The sequence below is a fragment of the Neltuma alba genome, unplaced genomic scaffold, assembly GCF_004799145.2.
Source record: "Neltuma alba isolate B1F8T4 unplaced genomic scaffold, ASM479914v2 tig00011417_pilon, whole genome shotgun sequence".
In the NCBI taxonomy this organism is placed as follows: domain Eukaryota; kingdom Viridiplantae; phylum Streptophyta; class Magnoliopsida; order Fabales; family Fabaceae; genus Neltuma; species Neltuma alba.
In genome coordinates, this window is record NW_021636101.1 from 69,290 (window position 1) to 91,632 (window position 22,343).

Consider the following 22,343-nt stretch of genomic DNA (forward strand, 5'->3'; position numbering starts at 1 on the left):
TATCTTCTCCCAACTTGAGTGATTAGAAATCCCCATAAATTTCTACATTTATCCCAATAATTTCCTCATAGTTCATTTTTGTCAATTGTGTTTTATACAAATTGGTCTTCTACACATAAACTAAATTTAAGAAATTATTTGCGTATAATTCAAAATTTAAATGTATTATATATATACAATAAAGTTTGAAGGGTATATGGCCAATAATACATCACATTTTATCAGCTAAGATAGTCAGTAAATTGTTGGCATGGAAGTTACCTGTATATGAATTTAGAAGCCTAGACTTTGGAGTTTTTTTTTTTTTCAAAGAGTTTTTTGCCAAAAAATTTTTAAAAAAGAGATTTAAATGTGAGAGAATTTATTTGCATATATCTCAAAGTTCAGGGGCCTTTTGTGTAATTACCACATTCTCTTCACTTGAGCAGAGAAGTTGGGCTGGGCTCAAAGGTCCATTTCAAAATGGCTGCCCATGTTGCATCGAATCAATCGCGTCGCAACCAACAAGTGGTGGTCCAAATAGAAGAGACCTGGGTCTCTTAAACATTATATCTTGGATTTGATTTTTAGGACAATGTGTATATAAAAAATACTGTTAGAAAGGATTCCCGCTACAGCGTTTAAGAAATTAGTCTCTTATCGGGTGAGGGATTCTCTAGGCAACTCAAAAAAAATAAAATAATCCCCTCGCAAGATGGTGTTTTATTAACCGCTAAATTCTGTTTATCCGTTAACTCAATGCGAAGCTTTCAGACACCAGCAACTTCAGCTTCTTTGACGCCGTGATGGCTCTGAGAATCTCCTGCAATACGAAATTTCGACTTCGCCTCAAGGTAATTCTTCGTCTACCTTCTTCTTTCACTCTCTTTCTCTCCTTAATATCATTGTTTATTATTTTATAGCAACAAAAGTGGATTTGAGAAGCAAGAAATGTATTCAAAATGTTCAGAGCATTGTGAAAAATGTTGGGCTTCCTTCTATATCATCTTCTCCGCTTGAAGCTCTCAAGAGAGGCAACTGGGTGAAGCTTATTTGTGGAGCGAGCTTTGGGTGAAGCTCTTACTCTTTAGTCTCTATTTGTTAAAACCTAACTTGCCTTTCAGGATTTTGTTGATATCAGGAATCTCAGCCTGGTTTACACTCTTGCTGGAGGTAAGAAATGTGTAGCTTCTTTTGAGTGAAGAAATAGAACATATTGATTTTTCATCCGCTTCTTTGTGGAAGTAGCGACTGGTAGTTGTTAATCTTCATTTGTAAAACATGTAGAGGGCATATGGTACTCTATCATATGGTACATTTTTCGCCCCCCTCATAACTAAATTTTGGCATTTTGGATTTTTTTAATTTCATATTTCATACTATATGTTATTTATGATAGGATTTTAAATATTAAAAGTATTAGTATATCTATTAAATAACTAGTATGTTTTACTTTTCACCATTACTCATTTGTGGACCTCGGTAAGTAATATTAATTTAATTTATTTGAGGGTGGCAAAAAAAAAAATTGTTTGAATTATATGGTTGCAGTTGACTGCATTGACTTTAGAGCCTGTTTGGTTGGGTTTATTTGGAGTGAAAAGTAGCTTATTTTTGCTACAAGTCCGATTGCAAGGTAGTCACCCGTTTGGTTGGGCTTAGCTTCAAAAGGAGCTTATATGTTTTAAGTTGTTAAGCCAACGTTGGGGGAGAAGCTGCATTTTGTAGCTTATTTTGGAGCTTATTATGCTTTTTCACTGTTGCACGTGTCAAAGCCTTTTTTCCCCTCTGACTTCAGCTATATTAACACATTTCCTGAGTTTTTTTTTTTTTCACATTTGACTCTCACACCTCTCCCACATCCTTCGTCATTTTTTTCACTTTTATATTTTTAAATGTTTCACTTTATATTTAGATTACTCCTCGGATCCTAAATATAAAACTTTTTTTATAATGTAAATCCTATCTTAAATATAAGACCTTTTTTGTAGTGTAATTACACTATAAAAAAGTTTTATATTTAGGACCAGAGGAATATTTTATATAATTTCTCTAAAGTTTTAAAATTTAATTCACTCATTAAATTTAACTTCTTCATATTAAATTATTTTAATTTTATTGTATTATGTGAAATTATTTTTTAATCATATTTCATTAATTATTAAAACTCATACCCATTTTGGTCATTTTACAACCAAATTTACTTTTACTCAACCATAATCCAAACAATCTTTTACTAATCTCACTTTTGCAAACTAGCTTTTCTGAACTCCAATCCAAACACAATTCAGCTTATCCAATTTAGCTTTTACCCAACTTCACTTCTCCATAAGCTACTTTTTCAATAAGCTACTTTTCCAATCGCTAATCCAAACGGACCCTGTGCTGCTGATGCAACGGTGGTCAATGCAGTGAATGAAGGACTTGAGACTGCAAGAGACATTGTAAACCTTCGAAGGCCATGGCTGATGATTAGTGTCAATGATGATAAAGATCTTCACTTTCGTAAGCCTGGTAAGGAAATTCATTAGCAAGAACAGTATTTAAGTGCTTCAGAGCAAGTCAGACATCTTTGAAACATTAATGCGACATTCAAATGTTCCAACTTTTTCCATGATGAGTCCTAATGAATGTCTTAAATGAAGCATGTAATCCCCCATATGATCATTACATTATAGTTTCACCTCTAATTCCGGGTCATAAGTTCAACCTCAATCTTATAAAAACAATCTACATGCACATAACACATCATTCTTCTCTATTCTCATATTACTATGGATTTAATGAAATTTAGCGTCTGAATCAGGAAATCGATGATAAATATTGAACAACAAATATGTGAAACTTCTCAAATAGAATCTTGTACTTTATTTGAAATATAATTTGATTCAAATAAAACTTTGAATAAGATCTGTAGTGTGCAAATTTCAGATCTGTGATAAAAGTTGGAAAATTCCTGAGCTGAATTTGTCTACTTGCAAAGTATGAGGAGGAAGGTTATTCTTCATTCCAACATCGATCTTCTGGCAGATTGATTTCTGAAATGTAAACTCGGATTTCTCATTTCCATGCATAACCATGACATTAGAACTGACAGCACAGATTATATCAAGTTATGCAATTGTTTAATAGAGCACGATCATCTTTGATGACCTCTATATTTAAAATATTTCCTCAAATGAAGAATGAGCCACAAAACTTAAGTAAAACTATTAATGCACAGCTATGTATCATTTGCTAGCAATGTATAAAGGATCTCTGCAATGTCTTCTCTACAGAATTTGATCAAGAAGACTGTCCAACAGACTGTTCAAGGCCCTGTGAAAATGTGTGCCCTGCTAATGCAATATCATTGCAGGAGAATACAGGACTAGGAAGTCCTTATGAAATCCAAATACCAAGAGTATGAATTCTTTTTTTTATTGTTTTTTTTTAATATACATGATTTAATTCAATTACTGGCAAGTGTGCATTTCTCTTTCTATATCTATCTGTTTTTTTTTTTCCCAAAAAAAAAAAATCACACGAGTTCTTTTTTTTTGGTCCAAAAGTTCTAAAATGCTCTATTGTAAAAAACATGCAGGATGGAGTTATAACTGAACGCTGCTATGGCTGTGGTCGCTGTTTCCCAGTTTGCCCCTATGATAAAATAAGTGGGATTTCTCTGTCAATTTACGATTTTGACCTCATACATTAATTATTTATTTCTGGTGTGTTGACCGATAATTGCCATCATTTTTGCTCATATGTTCATTTTCCATTTGTCATATTGATGCAGGAGAGGTAACATATGTAAGAGATGCTATTACAACTGCTGATCTCATGAAAAGAGATGATGTGGATGCTATAGAAATACATACAAGTGGGAGGTAAGTCGATAACATTAAACTTTTAAGGAAACTGTTTTCAATCAGGAGGAGGGTAATAATTTTTCATGATGGCTTTGTTGAAACTTTTGCTTCCTCGTTAATACGAGCACCATCTCAATTTGCTTATACATAGAATGTGATCATTTGCTTAATACCATCCTTTCTTACTCTCTTTATTTTTGTTAAGTTGGAGGGATGGCTTAGTTAGAGATAATAGTAAAAATATTATATGCCTTTACTCAATAGTTTAAACTTTTGAGTTGATATGGTTTTTGGAATAGTGGTTCAGTCATTTTTGGCCCCATCCCCTTGATTAATGTTAAGACTTGGCATAAGGTAGGATAGAATGGTAGGCCAGTGCTTTATCCAAACATAAAAGTCCACTGCGCTCTATTGTAATCTCTTAGGTATCACAATCAAATCATTAAGGTCTCCACTTAAAAACAAAAACGTTTGAGTTAAAATGGTTCTTCATGAGAACAATACAGTATAATATCTCCATAGAAGAAACTGCAAATTTCAAGATTTCATTGTGATGACGTTTTAGAATGCAAGCTAAATTTATGACCTTTCTACAGGCAGACTACACCCTTCAGGGAACTATGGACTGCTCTGGGAGATTCAGTAAAATATATGAAACTAATAGCAGTAAGTATAATCTCCAACCTCTTCTACTATTTAAAGGCTGTAAGCAATGCTTTATTATAATCTCTTAGCCTCCGGGTTTCTGGGTTAGCTTACCAAATGGGGGGAACTCAACAATATCCTCCATGAATGAAATGTTTTCTACCATGAAACCTAATCTTCAATGCTTCAACTTATGTCAGGTATTTCCGTACTTAATTGTGGCCAAAACACAAACAATATGAACAACTTCAAACTGTCATAAGCCAAAGTTTACTTCAATTTCTCTTTTCCTTTTAAACCCAAGTTGGATGGCCGTCCCATGAGTGGCGATATTGGGAGAGAAGCAACTAAGGAGACTGTTGCCTTTGCTGTTCAAATGGCTGATGCAAGAGATGTTGGCGGCAGCAAATGAGGAACAGCAAATTCGGTTCGAGTCGCGTCACAAGGACACTGTCCTTGAGAGATATTCCGCAGCCCCTCGGTGTAACAGGCAGCGGCACTCCCCAGGATCAAACGAACCCTTCCTGCGAAGCAAGGTAGCAGAACAGCGAAAGCGATTGTAACAGGAAACACAGCGGGAGAGAAGAGGAAGAGGATGGAACAGTGTATCATCACGCTGCCTGGACAGTCCCTTATATAGGCGCGAATGGCCACATCACCGGAGGACGCATCCCTCTGTTTCGCCGAGCGGGTACGACCGAAGCAACGTAAGGTTCCGTTGGAGACGGAACAGCGCGAACGTTGGTGCACACAACGTTCGCCTACACCCCGCGAGACGCGTCCGGTCGGCCACAAAACGAAACAGTAAGCCTCTTGACTTTTAACAGGTCCAAAATAAGGCTTTTCTGGTAAGCATAATTTTATTAAAAATATTCAACAAAGTTTAAAATAATTTTCGTAAAATGAGGCTTTACCGCGTTTAATTCACGCGCAGGGGGGAAATCGCCGGTTTACAACTGCGTTTCCCTCCTGGTGGCCTGTTGTTGTGTGCGTGAGGCCCACTTCCCTCTTGGCCCATTTACCCCCCCAAGGATGCTTGATCTCATTTATACACTTAGACTTCTTCTCATCTTTCCCATGTGGGACTTTATTTGACACACATATTGCATTATTTCACAACAATCCCCCACATGTGTCAAATAAAGAGCCAGAGTTACACACATGGGTATAATCATTGTATCTAGTGGTTCTTGCGACTATGAACTAGACCTAGACTGATAACACTTAGTACACAGAGATGCCAGTGAAGCCTGCTTCTATGAACTGTCATCTCTTCGGCGTGTACTAGAGGCATTAAAGGTCAGATTATACCCCCACATTTCCGCTGTTAACGACGGTTTTGCGCGTTATAACGGCCGTGCGCGTGCCTGGCGCATAACGAATGCTCTAGAGATTTTGCCATGATCTCATAGGAGCGGCCCCACTCCACATTCGTAGAGGTGATTTCATTTAAGTGTACCTGCACTGAATACACCATCCCGTAGGATTTGAAATCATTAAGAGCTTTGCTCAACCCTCCAATATGCAATCTAGCACTTTCTCACACATCATAGGAAGGGACTAGTAATTTTGGTTTAGTGCTAGCAGTACTAACGAGCGACTTGTTCTTACCCATTGAACCTTCTTCATGGGATCACCAATCACAAAGGTTGGGTTGCCATCGCTGTCGTAATCATACTGGCTTTAGTCCCATTCCCCTCGATGTTTCGATAATTTGTTTCCTCCCTAGGGGTTTTGTTAATGGATCTGCTAGGTTCATTTCTGACCTCACAAAATCGATTGAGATCACCTCGTCCTTTAGCAGCTGCCTTAAAATATTGTGTCTCAATCGAATGTGTCTGCTTTTTGCCATTAAATGTTTTATTTTTGGCCGTGGCTATTGATGCCTGGTTATCACAGTGTAATGATATTGATGGCGTTGGCTTGTCTCCCAATGGGATATTTGCTAAGAAGTTTTTCAACCACTCAGCCTCTGTACCAGCCAATTCCATAGCAACTAACTCAGAATCCCTTGAGGATCGAGTTATGATGCTTTGTTTGGCTGACTTCCAAGTGACAGCTCCACCACCAAATGTAAAAACATAACCGCTAGTGGACTTTGTCTCGTCTGAATCTGAGATCCAATTAGCATCACTGTATCCTTCTAATACAGCGGGAAATCCACTATATAGTATACCATAATTCATGGTACCCTTCAGATATCGTAATAATCTCTTCAGAGCTTCCCAATGTTCACTGCCTGGACAGTGAGTATATCTGCTCAATCTGCACACAGCATATGCTATGTCTGGCCTGGTATAATTCATCAAGTGCAACAGACTCCCAATAATCTGTGCATACATAGATTGAGCAATCGGATCTCCTTTATGCTTCTTTAGATGCACACTAGCATCATAAGGGGTACTCAAAGGAGTTTCATCATAATGTTCAAACTTTCTCAGTATTTTCTCAACATAATGTTCCTGAGAAAGTAAGATGCCATTTTCATTTCTTGTGATTTTAACACCTAGGATTATTTTTGCTTCACCCAGATCTTTCATATCAAAATTTGAATTAAGAAACATTTTTGTTTCAAGCACCACATTCATACTGGTTCCAAAAATAAGCATATCATCCACATATAAACAAATAATCACACAATCATTATTCATAACTTTGGTATAAACACATCTTTCTACTTCGACAGTAGAGAAACCACCACTCATTAAAACTTGATCTAACTTCTCATGCCATTGTTTGGGTGCTTGTTTTAAGCCATATAGAGATTTTACTAACTTACATACTTTGTTTTCTTGCCCAGGAACAGCACACCCTTCAGGTTGTACCATATAAATTTCCTCTTCTAAATCACCATTTAGAAATGCTGTTTTGACATCCATTTGATGTATAAATAGCTTATGAATTGATGCTAAGCAATAAGGATTCTAACAGATGATATCCTTGTAACAGGAGAGAATGTATCAAAATAATCAATATTTTCCTTTTGGGTAAAACCCTTAGCTACAAGCCGTGCTTTGTATTTATCTATGGTTCCATCAGGAAAATATTTTTTCCTAAAGACCCATTTGCAACCTATAGGTTTTGCTCCTGAAGGCAAGTCTACCAAAACCCAAGTTTTATTTTTATTTAAGGAGTCTATTTCATCTTTAATTGCTTCTTTCCAAAGCTCTGCATCCGGAGAAGAGATTGCTTCATAAAAGTTTCTAGGTTCATTTTGTACTAAAAATGTGTAAAAATCATCTCCAAAGGATGTTTCCTTTCTCTGTCTCTTACTTCTCCGTAATTCTTCAGTCAAAACTTGATTTGTTTTTTCTTGGAAAGAGGCAGAAGGATTTTCAACACCTTTGGGAATATGCTCAACTTTTAATGGAAAAATGTTTTCGAAAAATTCAGCATCTTTTGTTTCAGTAATTGTGTTTTGATTCAAAACTAAAAAACGATAAGCAGCACTTTGTTGAGCATAACCAATGAACATACAGTCAAGAGTTTTAGAACCAATTTTCCTTTTCTTAAAATCAGGCAATAAAACTTTTGCAAGGCACCCCCACACTTTCAGATATTTAAGATTAGGTACAAAACCTTTCCACAACTCATAAGGTGTTTTGTTAGTTTTCCTATGAGGTATTCTATTTTGTAAAAAGCAAGCAGATAACAGAGCTTCACCCCATAAGTTATCAGGTGCACCAGAACTAACAAGCAAAGCATTCATCATTTCTTTTAAAGTTCTATTTTTCCGTTCTGCAACTCCATTAGATTCAGGTGAGTAAGGAGGTGTTACTTCATGTATTATTCCCTCTTTTTCACAAAAGTCATTTAGTAATAAATATTCTCCTCCTCTATCAGATCTAACTCTTTTAATTTTCCTACTTAGTTGATTTTCTACCTCTGCCTTATATAAGATAAATTTTTCAAAAGCTTCATCTTTATTTCTTAACAGGTACACCTTAGTGTATCTAGAAAAATCATCAATGAAGGTAATATAGTATCTTTTACCACCTCTAGTCTCTGTTTGTTTCAAATCACCTAAATCAGTATGTATTAATGACAATAACTCAGTCTCTCTTTGTGTAGGAAAATGTGATTTTTTAGTCATTTTGGTTTCTGCACAAATCTCGCATTTACCAATATTATTACTTTTAGTTTCAGAAATTAATTTAAGGTGTTGCAACCTTTTGATATATTTCCTATTAATATGCCCTAATCTAGCATGCCATAGATCATAAGAATCAACCAAGTAAACAGAAGAAGATGCATTATCATTCATATCGACACTCAGTACAAAGAGACCTTGATTACAGTAACCCTTCCCCACAAGAACATTGTTCTTTGTCATCACAATTTTGTCAGACTCAAATGACACTTTCACCCCAGCCTTTCCCAAGAGAGCCACAGAAATTAAATTTGCTCTCATATCGGGCACATACAGAACATCATTTAGCACTAGAGACTTCCCAGATGTGAGTTTCAGCACCACTTTTCCCTTTCCCTGAACCTTTGCAGTTCGGGAGTCAGCGAGATAAATGTGATCTTCCCCTTCTTCGAAGGAGGTATACATTTCCCTGTTTGCACATATGTGCTTGGTAGCCCCAGAGTCTACCACCCATTTTCTCACATCAGAGATGAGGAGGGCCTGAGAAAGCATTGCAGCAATTACTTCGTCATTGTCGCTGTCATCTCCTTCAACCAAATTCACATTTGGCTTGGGAGGATTTTCATCCTTTTGAAAACTTCCCTTAGCCCTCTTCCTGCACTGTGCTGCATAATGTCCAGGTTTGCCACAAACAAAACAATTGCCCTTCTTCTTGAATTTGGAGTTAGTGCCTTTGGGTTTGTAATCAGGTTTCTTATTTTTCTGTTTCTTTGAGTTAGGGTCGTACCTCTTGTTGCGTGGTTTTGTTTCCACTAGATTTGCTTTGGCAGCCGTCTCTTTCTCTTTCGCTGCTTGTATTGTCCTTCTGTTGGTATCTTCAATGATGATGTGAGTGATCAAGCCGGTAAGCGACAATTGTTTCTGTTTATGCTTGAGTTGTTGTTTGTAGTTGTTCCATGAGGTTGGTAGCTTTTCAATCAGGACCCCAGCGATGAACTCGTCAGGAAGATTGATCTTTTCAGCCCGAAGTTCCTCCAGTAATTTGTGATATTCATTGATCTGAAGCTTGATGTCTTTGTCATCGGTCATCTCCCACCTATAGAAGTTTCCGACCACAAATTTCTGCTTCCCAGCGTCCTCAGCAGTATATTTGAGAACCAATGATTCCCATATTTGCTTGGCCTCTTTGTAGACGCTGTAGATGTCAAACAAATCATTAGATAGTGTACTGATCAAAGTGTGCCTGCATACTTTGTTGGCCTGGTGCCACATATCCTTCTGTCCTTGATCAGCATCTGCAGCAGGTTCTGATTGAGTTAGCGCATTGACGACTCCATGCATGTCCAGAATTGTGTAGACACGTTCTTGCCACCGCCTAAAGTTGCTTCCATCGAACATTTCTATCTTGGATGTGTCAGGGAATGGCCTAGGAAGCGGTATGGCTGCCGGGACGTTCAGGGGAACGCTGACAGGAACAGCACTGGAGCCAGCAGCGTCGTTGTTTGCAGCCATTGTTCAGGATATCTCTCAAGATTGTTGGCGGCAGCAAATGAGGAACAGCAAATCCGGTTCGAGTCGCGTCACAAGGACACTGTCCTTGAGAGATATTCCGCAGCCCCTCGGTGTAACAGGCAGCGGCACTCCCCAGGATCAAACGAACCCTTCCTGCGAAGCAAGGTAGCAGAACAGCGAAAGCGATTGTAACAGGAAACACAGCGGGAGAGAAGAGGAAGAGGATGGAACAGTGTACCATCACGCTGCCTGGACAGTCCCTTATATAGGCGCGAATGGCCACATCACCGGAGGACGCATCCCTCTGTTTCGCCGAGCGGGTACGACCGAAGCAACGTAAGGTTCCGTTGGAGACGGAACAGCGCGAACGTTGGTGCACACAACGGTCGCCTACACCCCGCGAGACGCGTCCGGTCGGCCACAAAACGAAACAGTAAGCCTCTTGACTTTTAACAGGTCCAAAATAAGGCTTTTCTGGTAAGCATAATTTTATTAAAAATATTCAACAAAGTTTAAAATAATTTTCGTAAAATGAGGCTTTACCGCGTTTAATTCACGCGCAGGGGGGGAAATCGCCGGTTTACAACTGCGTTTCCCTCCTGGTGGCCTGTTGTTGTGTGCGCGAGGCCCACTTCCCTCTTGGCCCATTTACCCCCCCAAGGATGCTTGATCTCATTTATACACTTAGACTTCTTCTCATCTTTCCCATGTGGGACTTTATTTGACACACATATTGCATTATTTCACAACAAGAGACAGACCTACTGGTTTGTATGAAAATTCGATTTGGTCCAGGAGAGCATGCTGAGCTTCTTTATGCACAAAACATGGCGATAGTTTTATATTTTCTTTGGTGATCACCAATAAAACATGGCAAATGGATATTTTTATAACTCTGCACGACATGAGTAGTCTTTCAAAAGTTTTATTCCCCATGTCATGATAGAGGACTCAATGCCAGGCTTCCTTCAACTGGCTGGTGGAACTAATGCTCACACGGTAGATGGGTTGAAGAAAGAAGGCCTTTTCCAAACAACCATTGTTACCAGTAAGTCACATATGCGGCCTCACATTTTCTGCTGCTTCTTTTTGACCATCGCATAACAATTCCTTTTCCCTCATAAATTTTTCGTAGAGAATTCAGATTATGCAACCTCAAGAGCAGGGTCAGCTGATTCATCCCATGCTTTAATCGGTGGTGTAGCTCATGGGGGCTATGCACGTAAGGTTTGTCATTTGCAGTGTACCTAATACTTTATCATCCATTTTATATTTTCAATTGGTTAGACTTACAATTTGTTCACTTTCTGGGTCCATTTGGCTTTTGTCTTTGAAAGTGGTAAGTGCACAAGCTAATTTTTAAAAATAACAAACTCGTTAAACAGTAATTATTTTACCAAGTGATCGAGAGTGTAAAATTGACTAAAATGATGAGACTGTTGTTCTCGAGGACTTACTCGCACATCCATTGATGTTCCATGTTTTAACCAGACTAAATCCCAGATTTTTCCACATTATGACTTATGAACAATGCTGCTCATTACACTAGTATTTTATATTAAGTTGATATTGATATTATGACAATTCAAGGACCAGAACAGTTCATTTACTCATCTTCAAACCCTTCTTCAGCATTAGAGTGGGGAAATTGAATCAAGCCAACTTGGTTGGTGAGACATATGCCTGAGATTGGTGTTTGATACAAACGTTTGTTCAAGTCTGACCTATAGACTGTAATTATAAAATTCAAACTCTCTTTGTGGCCAAACCAATGTTCACCCTTGATGACACGCAGAACAGGCCCAGAATGCCTGGAAAAATAATAATTCTATTCACAATCAATATCTGAAATGTACAAGCAAGCTATACATCCACATGAGGCCCAGATACTTATAGACCGAAAAACATTAAGCAGAGGACTACATATCCTAAATGGGCCTCCGGTCACATGGGCCCAATACTACTATGTTTCTCATCACTCCCCCTCAAGTTGGAGGGCGGAAGATATCCACAGCACCCAACTTGGTCAACACTTTGTTTAATGTTTCAGCATTCACAGACTTAGTGAGAAGGTCAGCTTCTTGTTCAGCAGAGCGAACATGATGCAATTGGATCAACCCTTGATGTAGCTTTTCCCTTACGAAATGGCAGTCAATCTCTATGTGTTTCGTGCGCTCATGAAACACCGGATTGGCTGCAATGTGCATTGCTGCTCTACTATCACAGTGGACATCAACTGGTTCTATTTGATTGATCTCCACATCACTGAGTAGGCCAACCATCCACACAATCTCTGAAACAGCAGACCCTAACGCTCTGTATTCTGCTTCTGCAGAGGACCTAGAAACTGTAGCTTGTTTCTTAGTCTTCCACATGATTAGAGATCCTCCCAACTTCAAGAGATAACCTGTAACTGATCTTCTTGCTGTAGGACAAGCTCCCCAATCCGCATCACAGAAGCATTGGAGTCTGAAATTCCCTTCAGCACTTAGGAGTATCCCACGGCCAGGAGTACCTTTCAAATATCTAATTACTCCAAGTGCTGCAGCCATGTGTGACTTCGTTGGAAGATGCATATACTGGCTTAAGGCCTGCACACAAAAAGAAATATCAGGTCTTGTAGTGGTCAAATATATCAACCGACCTACCAACCGCCTGTAACGTCCTGGATCCTGGAGTAAATCATTTCTGCTATCCTTCCCTTCCTCATATGCTCGTAACCTCAAACTTTGAGCCATTGGAATGGTGAGTGGCTTACATCCACTCAATCCTGCATCAACAAGTAGATCTAACAAATACTTCCTTTGAGATAAGACTATTCCTTTCTTGGACCTAGCAATCTCTAATCCTAAGAAGTACTTCATGACCCCTAAATCTTTAATCCTAAAATTACTGTGCAAATGATCTTTCAAATCCTTTATTCCCTGTTCGGAATTACCAGTGATTAACAAGTCATCAACATACACCAATATCAATACAAGACCATCAACAAATTTCTTAGTAAACATAGAGTAATCATGTCTACTTTGAACATAACCAGCAGCAACCAAAGCAGATGTTAATTTGCTATTCCATTGTCTAGACGCTTGTTTTAAACCATACAATGATTTTCTCAACTTGCATACAATGTTCTCCCCCTTGCTATCAAACCCTTGAGGCAAGGACATATAAACTTCCTCATTTAAATCTCCTTGCAAGAAAGCATTATTGACATCCATATGATATATATTCCAATTCTTTACAGCAGCAATTTTGAAAACAAGTCTCACAGTCACCATTTTAACTACAGGGGAAAAAGTCTCATGATAGTCTATGCCTTCCCTTTGGGTATATCCTTTAGCTACTAACCTAGCTTTGTATTTTTCTATGTTCCCATCTGGTTTGTATTTTATTTTGAATACCCATTTACATCCAATTGCTTTCTTTCCTTTAGGCAACTGAACAATATCCCAAGTTTTATTATTCTCAAGAGCCTCTATCTCACACTTCATAGCTTTTACCCAATTGGGATTTCTAATAGCTTCATTATAAGAATAAGGCTCTGAAACATAATCAATAGTGCAAAGATAACACATATAGTTAGGGGAGATATTACCATAACTGATGTAATTTTCGATAGGGTACTTGCATTTCAACTTCCTGGTATCTGTATCATTCATATCCTTTGCCACTAGGTTACATACATAGTCCTTTGTCCAAACTGGTGCTCTTCTTTGTCGTGCAGGTCTGTCCGTGTGTCCCTCATCGGATCTGAGTTCTTGCTGCACATCTGTGCGACTACTATCCCCAACAGAAACAGCACCCTCTTTGTAAGTTAAATCCTGCATATCTGTGCTTTCAACAGAGTCAAGAAAAGGTGAGTCATCAAAATAGAAAATATCCTTTGGTTTGTGATTCACCCCCCCTTGATCGGTATTCATGCTATCTCTGTAGGGAAACTTGTGTTCCATGAAGGTTACATGTCTAGATGTGAAGAGTCTTTTTCTTTCTATGTCATATAGCAAGTATCCCTTTTGATTATGAGGGTATCCGAGAAAAACGCAGGGAATAGACCTAGGTTTTAGTTTATCCTTAATAGTCAGATCTGAAGCAAAGGCTAATGAACCAAATATTTTCAAATTGGTATAGTCGGCTGCCCTTCCATGTATTATTTCATAGGGTGTCTTGTATCCCAAAACTCTGGATGGTATCCTATTAACCAAATAAGTAGCCATCTTAACACATTCTCCCCAAAATTTTACAGGAATATTCGACTGGATCATTAGACCTCTTGAAATCTGCATTAAGGTCCTATGCTTTCTCTCTACAATTCCATTTTGTTCTGGAGTGTAAGCACAACTAGTTTCATGTATTATCCCCTTTTCCCCAAAATAATTCTTTAGTTCTAGATTTGTGAACTCTGTTCCATTATCACTCCTTATTTTCTTAACATTGACACCAAATTGATTAAACACATAAGCCAGAAAGTTTTTGATGTGAACTACTGTTTCATTTTTGTGTTTCATAAGAAAAATCCAAGTAGCTCTTGAAAGATCATCAACAATGGTAAGAAAATAACAATGACCTTGATGTGTGGGTGTCCTATATGGTCCCCACACATCCATATGTAGTAATTCAAAACAGAATTTCGATTTAATACAACTGGGAGAAAAGGGCAATCTAGTTTGTTTGGACTGAGCACAAACTTCACAATCTTTATTCATAGAGATAATTCTGCCTTGTACAAAATGCAAATGTTTCAGTACTGATAAAGGTGCATGTCCTAGTCTCCTATGAAGCAACCAAACATCAAGTTCATTACAGGATTTGTTTCCTTTACAAACAGCATTCACAACATCATATTTTGCATTACAATTCAACATGTATAACCCATTTATCAATCTACCAGTCCCCTTCTTCCTCCCATCCTGAAGGTCCTGCATAAAACAATGGTTAGGAAGAAAACAGACCATACAATTTAGTTCCCTGGTAATTCTAGGGACTGAAATTAAATTGAATTGTAACTGGGGAGCATATAATATATCCTCTAGGTAGAAAGTATCTGAAAATTTAACATTCCCTATATGTGTTGCTACAACTCTATCTCCATTTGGGATCTTAATCGTTTTAGGTGGTCCTTTGTATTCAGTGAAACTATCTAACAATCTTAAGTCACTTACTAGGTGAGTCGTAGCACCTGAGTCAATTACCCATCTAACAGGCAGATGATAAAAAAAGGAAGATTCAGCCAGACCTGTACCAGTAAGCGCATGAACCGTTGTTTCAGAATCCTTCTTTAGGAGTTCCAGTAGGCGCTCATATTGCTCTGGAGTCAGGGAAGTGGTGACTGAGTTAGCAGATTGTGCAGTTGGGTCACCGTTGCCTCCAGTGTTCACCCCAATCTGATTTGCCATTTCTGCCTTGTTTGGTTTCGACTTGCTTCCTCTGAAATCTGGTGGATAGCCAATTATCTGGAAACAATTTTCCTTCACATGCCCCTTCTTATGGCAATGTGAACATTCCGGTATCGGTCCTCCCCTTCCCCTGCCTCTGCCACGTCCTCTACCTTGTGCAGCCATTGCAATTCCTTCAGTCGGAGCACTCATGGTTGAACCGGTTATCAACTTTTGAGCTTCGTCTTCCGAGATCATAGCATAAGCCTGGTTCACGGTGGGCAGAGGACTCATCATAAGAATCTGGCTCCGTCCTTGGTTGTAGGTGTCGTTGAGCCCCATCAGGAATTGCAACAATTTCTGTTGTTGCATTACCTCCGCATAAACCTTCGAAGTATCACACTTACATGAAGGAATCGGTACCAGGGAGGATTGTTCTTCCCACAGCTCTTTCAGTCTTGTATAATAGCTGGAGACCGAGAGCGTGGCTTGCCTAAGCGAAGAAATTTCTCGATGGATTGCAAAGATACGAGATCCAGAGGCTTTATCGAACCGTTCTTTCAGGTCGAGCCAAACCAATCGTGCCTCTTGAAAGAACACAGCTCCACTCGCCAGCTCCTTCGAAATTGAATTGAGGATCCACGTGAGTACCACGGCATTACAACGTTCCCATTGGTCTTTCATGCCGTCGATCTGATTCTCTTTCAGACATGAACCATCTACAAACCCCAGCTTGTGTTTTCCAAGGAGAGCAATACGCATTGCTCGGCTCCACATATTGTAGTTCTCAGCACCAGTGAGGACCTGCGACACGATTGTTGCTCCCTGTGTATCGGAGGGATGCAAATACAGGGGATGGCTGAAACTGAGAGCCGCGGCAGCCGAGTCACTGATCTCCTTTGATTCCCCCATCACCGGCGACCCAATCTTTTCGGTGTTCGTTGCCGATGAGGGTCAATGACTCTCTTTTCTCAAGATCCGCCCCCCTGAATCTTCTGCCTGCGTCTAGGTCTCTCGATTCATGACTATGTCTCCCTACGGTTTCTTTCCGAAAGTGGGAGAGGACAAGAACGACGTCGTTCTTTCTTCTTTGAGATTCTTGAACTTTCAGGTGCTGGCTCCTGATACCATGATGACACGCAGAACAGGCCCAGAATGCCTGGAAAAATAATAATTCTATTCACAATCAATATCTGAAATGTACAAGCAAGCTATACATCCACATGAGGCCCAGATACTTATAGACCGAAAAACATTAAGCAGAGGACTACATATCCTAAATGGGCCTCCGGTCACATGGGCCCAATACTACTATGTTTCTCATCAACCCTGTTCAGCTGACATAAAATATAGCTACTGATTGTGCAAAAAACTTTGCTCAGATCGTAGGAAGAGCAATGAGAGCCATGCAATCCCAACATGGTGTAGTTGCTCGTATTGAGGATCATCCACACCATCTCTTGCTGGCTCTTAAGGAAACCCTTGCTTTGGTTGGACCTTTTAAATGTCAATAATCAATGAGCATATCACAAAAATACAAAGAGCACTCGCACCCAAATTCTGTGTTCTGCATACAGTTGGCTACAGGTCGTTTCATGGGGCTACTACGTATATTTATGATAGGATTGAAAATATGGCCCAAAACCTGGCCCAGAATTTGTTATGTTGTATCTCGTTAGTACAATTCATAAAAGGGAACATCCAAGTGTCAAATATGCAGTTGGAAATTGTAGTTGCAGGCAACAGTTGATTAGATATTGAAGGATAGAAATAGGAATTTCATATGTTATTTAAGTGGCGATCAACTCTTAAATAATGATTTCTGTGAGAAGTTAGCTCAAACGCATTGGCGATGATGCTTATACAAAATGAAGCAATTAGATCTTTAACTAATTGAGATGTTGTGTTTTCATTTCTTTCCAATTCTCTTTCAGAACTATCTCAAAAATAAAGTCCCAATCCTTGACAACAACTGAAATGGTTTTATTGAAGAAAGAGATAGAAAGAATGAGGACCTGCTTATAAGTAGGTCTCTCAACACTTTACATATAATCTCAAATTTCTTCAGGGTTTTTTGTTCTAACCTATATAAATACACATAAAAGGTGCATATCACGTAATTCAAGTGCATGTTTAATTTGGAATCATGCTAGCATAACTATCAAAATGTGGTTTAGATAGGAGCAATTTTGGGTTAATTTTGTCAAAACATGGTTTTGACTTCACTTAACGCGGTTTTTAGAACCTCTTAAAATAATGTTTTTTTGTTTTACAAGATAAAACTCATCTTACATATTCATCTCATATAATACAAAAGTGTTTTTTAAGCTAATTCAAATGGAGATAACTTTTCTTCAAGGCAAAAAAAAAAAAAATCCAGATCAAACTAGCTGGTTCAACCAAAAACCGGTAAACTGGTCAGTGGTCTAATTTGGTTTGTGCATTGAATTGATCAAGAGTTGAACTAGTCAAACTAGTGTGAATAGGTGAAAACCGGTGTGAATAGATGATGAATCGTTTTGAATGATTATATTGCTATTTGTTTTTTTTTCCCCCTTCTTTCATTGAGCTCCTAATAGTCAATAGACATGAATGAATTTTAATGGTGGGTTTTGTATCAATGATTATTAATTTTAGTTATTGATAAATTGTAAAGAAAAAAAAGTAAAATTCACAATATTATTGTATTTTGTTATTGTTACAATTAAACTATTATTATATTTTCTTGTATTTTGTTATTAATGATTATTAATGTTGTTGTATCTTGTTATTTTTAAATAAATTATATTATTTTAATATGATCTGTTTGATTCCGAATTGATCTTGATCCGACCAATTATTCTTTACACCACTACCTTTGTCAATTCAATGTCCGGTTTTTTGTTCTTTGCTTTTCTTTTCAATGGATTGAGCAGCTTTTATAAAACTTAATGCCAAAGTGTTATACTGCTATAAGTGGTTTTTTTTTTTCTTTTTTGGAAAAAAGGAGTTGATATCGAAATATTCATGCTTAAAACTGAATTTTCATTTCAGTCAAAAAACTGAAGCTGTTATTGCCGGGAGTTGAAACAATAATAAATGCAAATGAACATTTTAATAACGTAACTTCTGTTATGTTTAATGTCAATAATTTTGTGAAAATTAGATTTTGTTTCATACAAATTTACTGTGAAACGATTCTCCTAAAACAAATTGTAATTATAAAAAACAAGTATTGAAATAGGAAATATCATAAAAAAAGGTCTTGAAAATTGAAAAATTGCATACAGGGATTGGTTCACAAAAATTATTATCATTTGCTTATTAATTATTGTCAAAACCTATATCAATATTGTGATTGGCTCTTATTTGTAATTTTTCTATTTTAAGGTCTTTTTTTATGATTTTTTCATTAAAATATGGCTTATTTATTGCTCAAATACTGATGCTTTAAGGGCTCAAGTCAGTAACTTATTTTCTTTCCGTATTAACTTATGTTAGGATTAGACTTGGATGATTTTTTTTTTTTAATCAAGCGGTCTAACTAAAATATAATAAGTCTACAATTTCATTAAAAATGATTCACTTCATTGCAAAAGAAAAGAAAAAAAAAAAAACACACACACACACACTCCTTCACATATTAATTGTACATTAATTAAAAATATCATAATATATTTTGCCAACAGTACATGCAGATTTTTTTAAAAAATCTTATTCACACAAAAATGGCTCATTTCTTGCTTATTTAGTCACTCCTTAAGGGCACATAACTCATTCTATTTCATTATTTTTTTAATGAATATTCCATTTCATTATTAAAGGAGAAGAAATTGGAAGATAAAGACTTGATTTTATTACTTTAAATGTGAAGGGTCAAAAACCCCTCAATTAAAATTATAAAAATACTTGATACAGAGATTGGGACAAACTACACTTTCCGATCCATGACTAATAAACAATACTCCTCCGATTCTTAATATAAGATCCATTTAACTAATATGATTAGATTAAGGAAGCTAGGTAAGTTAGTTAATTATAAGAAATGTGACACATTTTTCCCAAAACACCATAATTATCTTTCTTAATACCTCTTCTCCTTCTTTTAGGGCCTGTTTGGTTTGAGGGGAGGGGAGGGAGGGGTAGGGGGGGAGGGAGGTTTCATCCTCCCCTTGTTTGGTTTGATTAAAGGGGAGGGCATTTAATGATCCCTTGTTTGGTTCAAGGAGGGGAGGGAGGGATAGTAATAATCAATTTACCATTTTACCCTTACATATTAGTTTATGTTTTTTATTGATATATTATATAAATTAATTTACATCTTAATTTAAATTATATAATTTAATAAAAATTCAGTCTTATCATGTTAATATGTGTATTAAAAAATTGGTATAGTAATTTTTATTCTAATTATATAATAATATATTTAAAATAATCAAATTAACAAATTTTATATGCTATAAGAAAAATGAAATTTTATTTTCTTTAGGCTATCTTTTTTTTCCAGCTTTAAAATATATTTAATAAATAATATATTTATAAAAAACAATTAATTTTATAATATTATAATTTTTTATTAAATATTTTTTATTTTTAAATAATTTTTATAATATATTTTTAATTATAATAATGTATATATTTTTTTTTTTTTACTTAGGATAATATATTTTTTATTTGAAATAAATATTATAATAATATATTTTATGGGTAGAAGTGGAATATTAAAAAAGCCATAAGGGCATAATGGTCCAAAATTTTGGCTCCCCTCCAAAAACCCCCAATTTGGAGGGGAGCCAAAATGGGGGGAGGGAGGGACATTTTAGCTCCCCTCCCCTCCAAAATTTTTAACCAAATGAGGGGAGGGGCTCATTTTCCCTCCCTTCCCCTCCCCTCCAACCAAACACACCCTTACTTGATTATGGTTAAGGAAGTATTTATAAAGATAATTTAGAGAAAATTGATAATATGAGAAATGGGTCTTATATTTAAGATTAGAACCAACTTAACAATTGTGTCCTATATTAAGAACCGGAAGAGTAATTTCTTTTCTTTTCTTTTTTTTGTAAAATTTTATGTTATATGCTTTGCCAACAATGAAATTGATTAAATATCAGCATAAGATTTTGCATTCTTTTATTTGTTGCCCATTTAGTCATGCTTTAAGGGCACAAAGATTATACTAACGATAAAATTATTAAAATACAACATTTAAATTAGCAATCCAAGGAGACAATCTATGCTTATAATATCATTATTAGAGACACAAAACCTAAAACTAGGAAAAAGTTGAAGCATGGATGATGCTGTTTTGTAAGTAATCTGGATCGATGAACTTTCTCTACGGGCAATGAATTCAGTTGAATAGCCGTACGAAGACGAGCAAGGTAAATCGATGCTATATTGAAATTTTTTTTTTCTATTGTCAGTTCTATTCGAGGCATTATAAAGACATACTCCCTCTACTCTTTTATATAAAACTTAGTTGGCAATGAATTATTATTTGATCTTAAATATAAAATCTCAATCAACTTTGTTTCTCATATTTATCATTTTTTTCAAATTAATTTACCTAATTTATACTTTTATTATATAGTCTAATATAATACCTAGATATCTTAAGAGATTATGTCACCTTATTATACTTCACTAATTTATTTGACTTTCTTAATTTATCCAATTCAATTAAATAACTACTCTTCTGGTCCTTAATGTAGGACCTAATTTTTGAGCTGATTTTAGTCTTAAATATAAAACATATTTATCATATTTATTAATTTTTTTCTAAATTACTCCTATAGATACTCTCTCAATCATAACCAAGTAGAAGAGGAAGAAGGGATATTAAAGAAGATGATTATACTGTTTTAGGAAAAGCATATCATATTTCTTATAATTAACTAACTTACCTAACTTGTTTAATATAATCAAATTAGTTAAATAGGTCTTATGTTAAAGACTGGAAGAGAATTATATTAAGGAATGGAGAGGTTATTAGTAAGTCTTGGAATCTAATTGAATAATTATTCAATATGTCAAAGATTGTTTTGGATTCTTTTTTTGCCCAAATATTTCAATCATAAGGTTTTTCTCCACTTTCCTGCCCCTCCACCTCTATATGAACTGTTAGACTAAAATTTGAGCATTTCAGATTTAATATTTTATTCAAATTTCAATTTAAATATTGGGATGGGAAGTGAAAAAGAAGTGGAGAGAAAGAGAACTGGAAATAAGCCCATTCCCTCTAGAGAATTTATTCTCGCGAAGTGATATGTTGCTTGAAACAATTAATTAATATTTTAAGGTGAGACACCAAAAAAAAAAATTTAATTAATAGATATTGATCTGTCTCAGCTTATATTAATTTCTTGGTTGTAAAAATAAAGGGCAGACTACCTAGTTGGCGGGCAGGAAGGGGAAAAAAAAAAAAGAAAAAGAAGAAGAAGCATACTTACTAAACTTACCATATACAAAGAGCTGACCCAGAAAAAAAAAAACTTACCACATACAAGGGCTGAAAATCAGTTATAAAGAAGATGGGTACTTGAGAGGAAGTAGATCATATGACATGAAAAGTTAACCTTAAAAATATTTCTAATTTAAGATTTTATTTCATACTATAATTTGAGGTAACTCACATATATAAAAGATAGGTACTTGTGAGGAGGGTAGATCATACGGTATGAAAAAACTATAGAGAAAGACCGAAAAAAAGACTCAATGAAATTATTGAAAGTGTTGATAAAGCTCGATAACATCATGGGATCCGTGCGGCCAATCCAAGTACTACTTGTTTTAATTTCATGGAAAAGTACATGATCTCCCATGCAGAGTGAACTATGTTTTGTGGATTGTTTGTGCTGTAATCTGGAAATTAACTTACCAAAATATGGCATCAGATTTCTGGGTTTCTTCATC

At 36.4% G+C, this 22,343-nt stretch overlaps 1 protein-coding gene across 1 annotated transcript; it reads left to right on the plus strand.

Annotated features, from left to right (window-relative positions):
- Positions 1-1,062: 1,062 nt before the first annotated feature.
- LOC114713099 (uncharacterized) lies at positions 1,063-17,342 on the plus strand. Its single transcript, XM_028897684.1, has 11 exons — positions 1,063-1,291; positions 2,392-2,484; positions 3,233-3,382; positions 3,563-3,632; positions 3,758-3,848; positions 4,427-4,496; positions 4,565-4,675; positions 4,780-4,869; positions 11,026-11,125; positions 11,213-11,304; positions 16,832-17,342. Exons 2-11 carry the CDS (start codon positions 2,461-2,463, stop codon positions 16,961-16,963), a joined length of 930 nt encoding a protein of 309 aa, XP_028753517.1. The 5' UTR covers positions 1,063-1,291; positions 2,392-2,460; the 3' UTR covers positions 16,964-17,342.
- The last annotated feature ends 5,001 nt before the right edge of the window (positions 17,343-22,343 follow it).

Excerpts from the sequence above, each read along its gene's own strand:
- LOC114713099 (XM_028897684.1), top strand. The coding sequence starts at position 2,461 with ATGATGATAAAGATCTTCACTTTC. Across the intron at positions 4,676-4,779 it reads AATGCTTCAACTTATGTCAG|TTGGATGGCCGTCCCATGAG; the intron begins GTATTTCCGTAC and ends TTTAAACCCAAG. Across the intron at positions 4,870-11,025 it reads AAATGGCTGATGCAAGAGAT|GACTCAATGCCAGGCTTCCT; the intron begins GTTGGCGGCAGC and ends GTCATGATAGAG.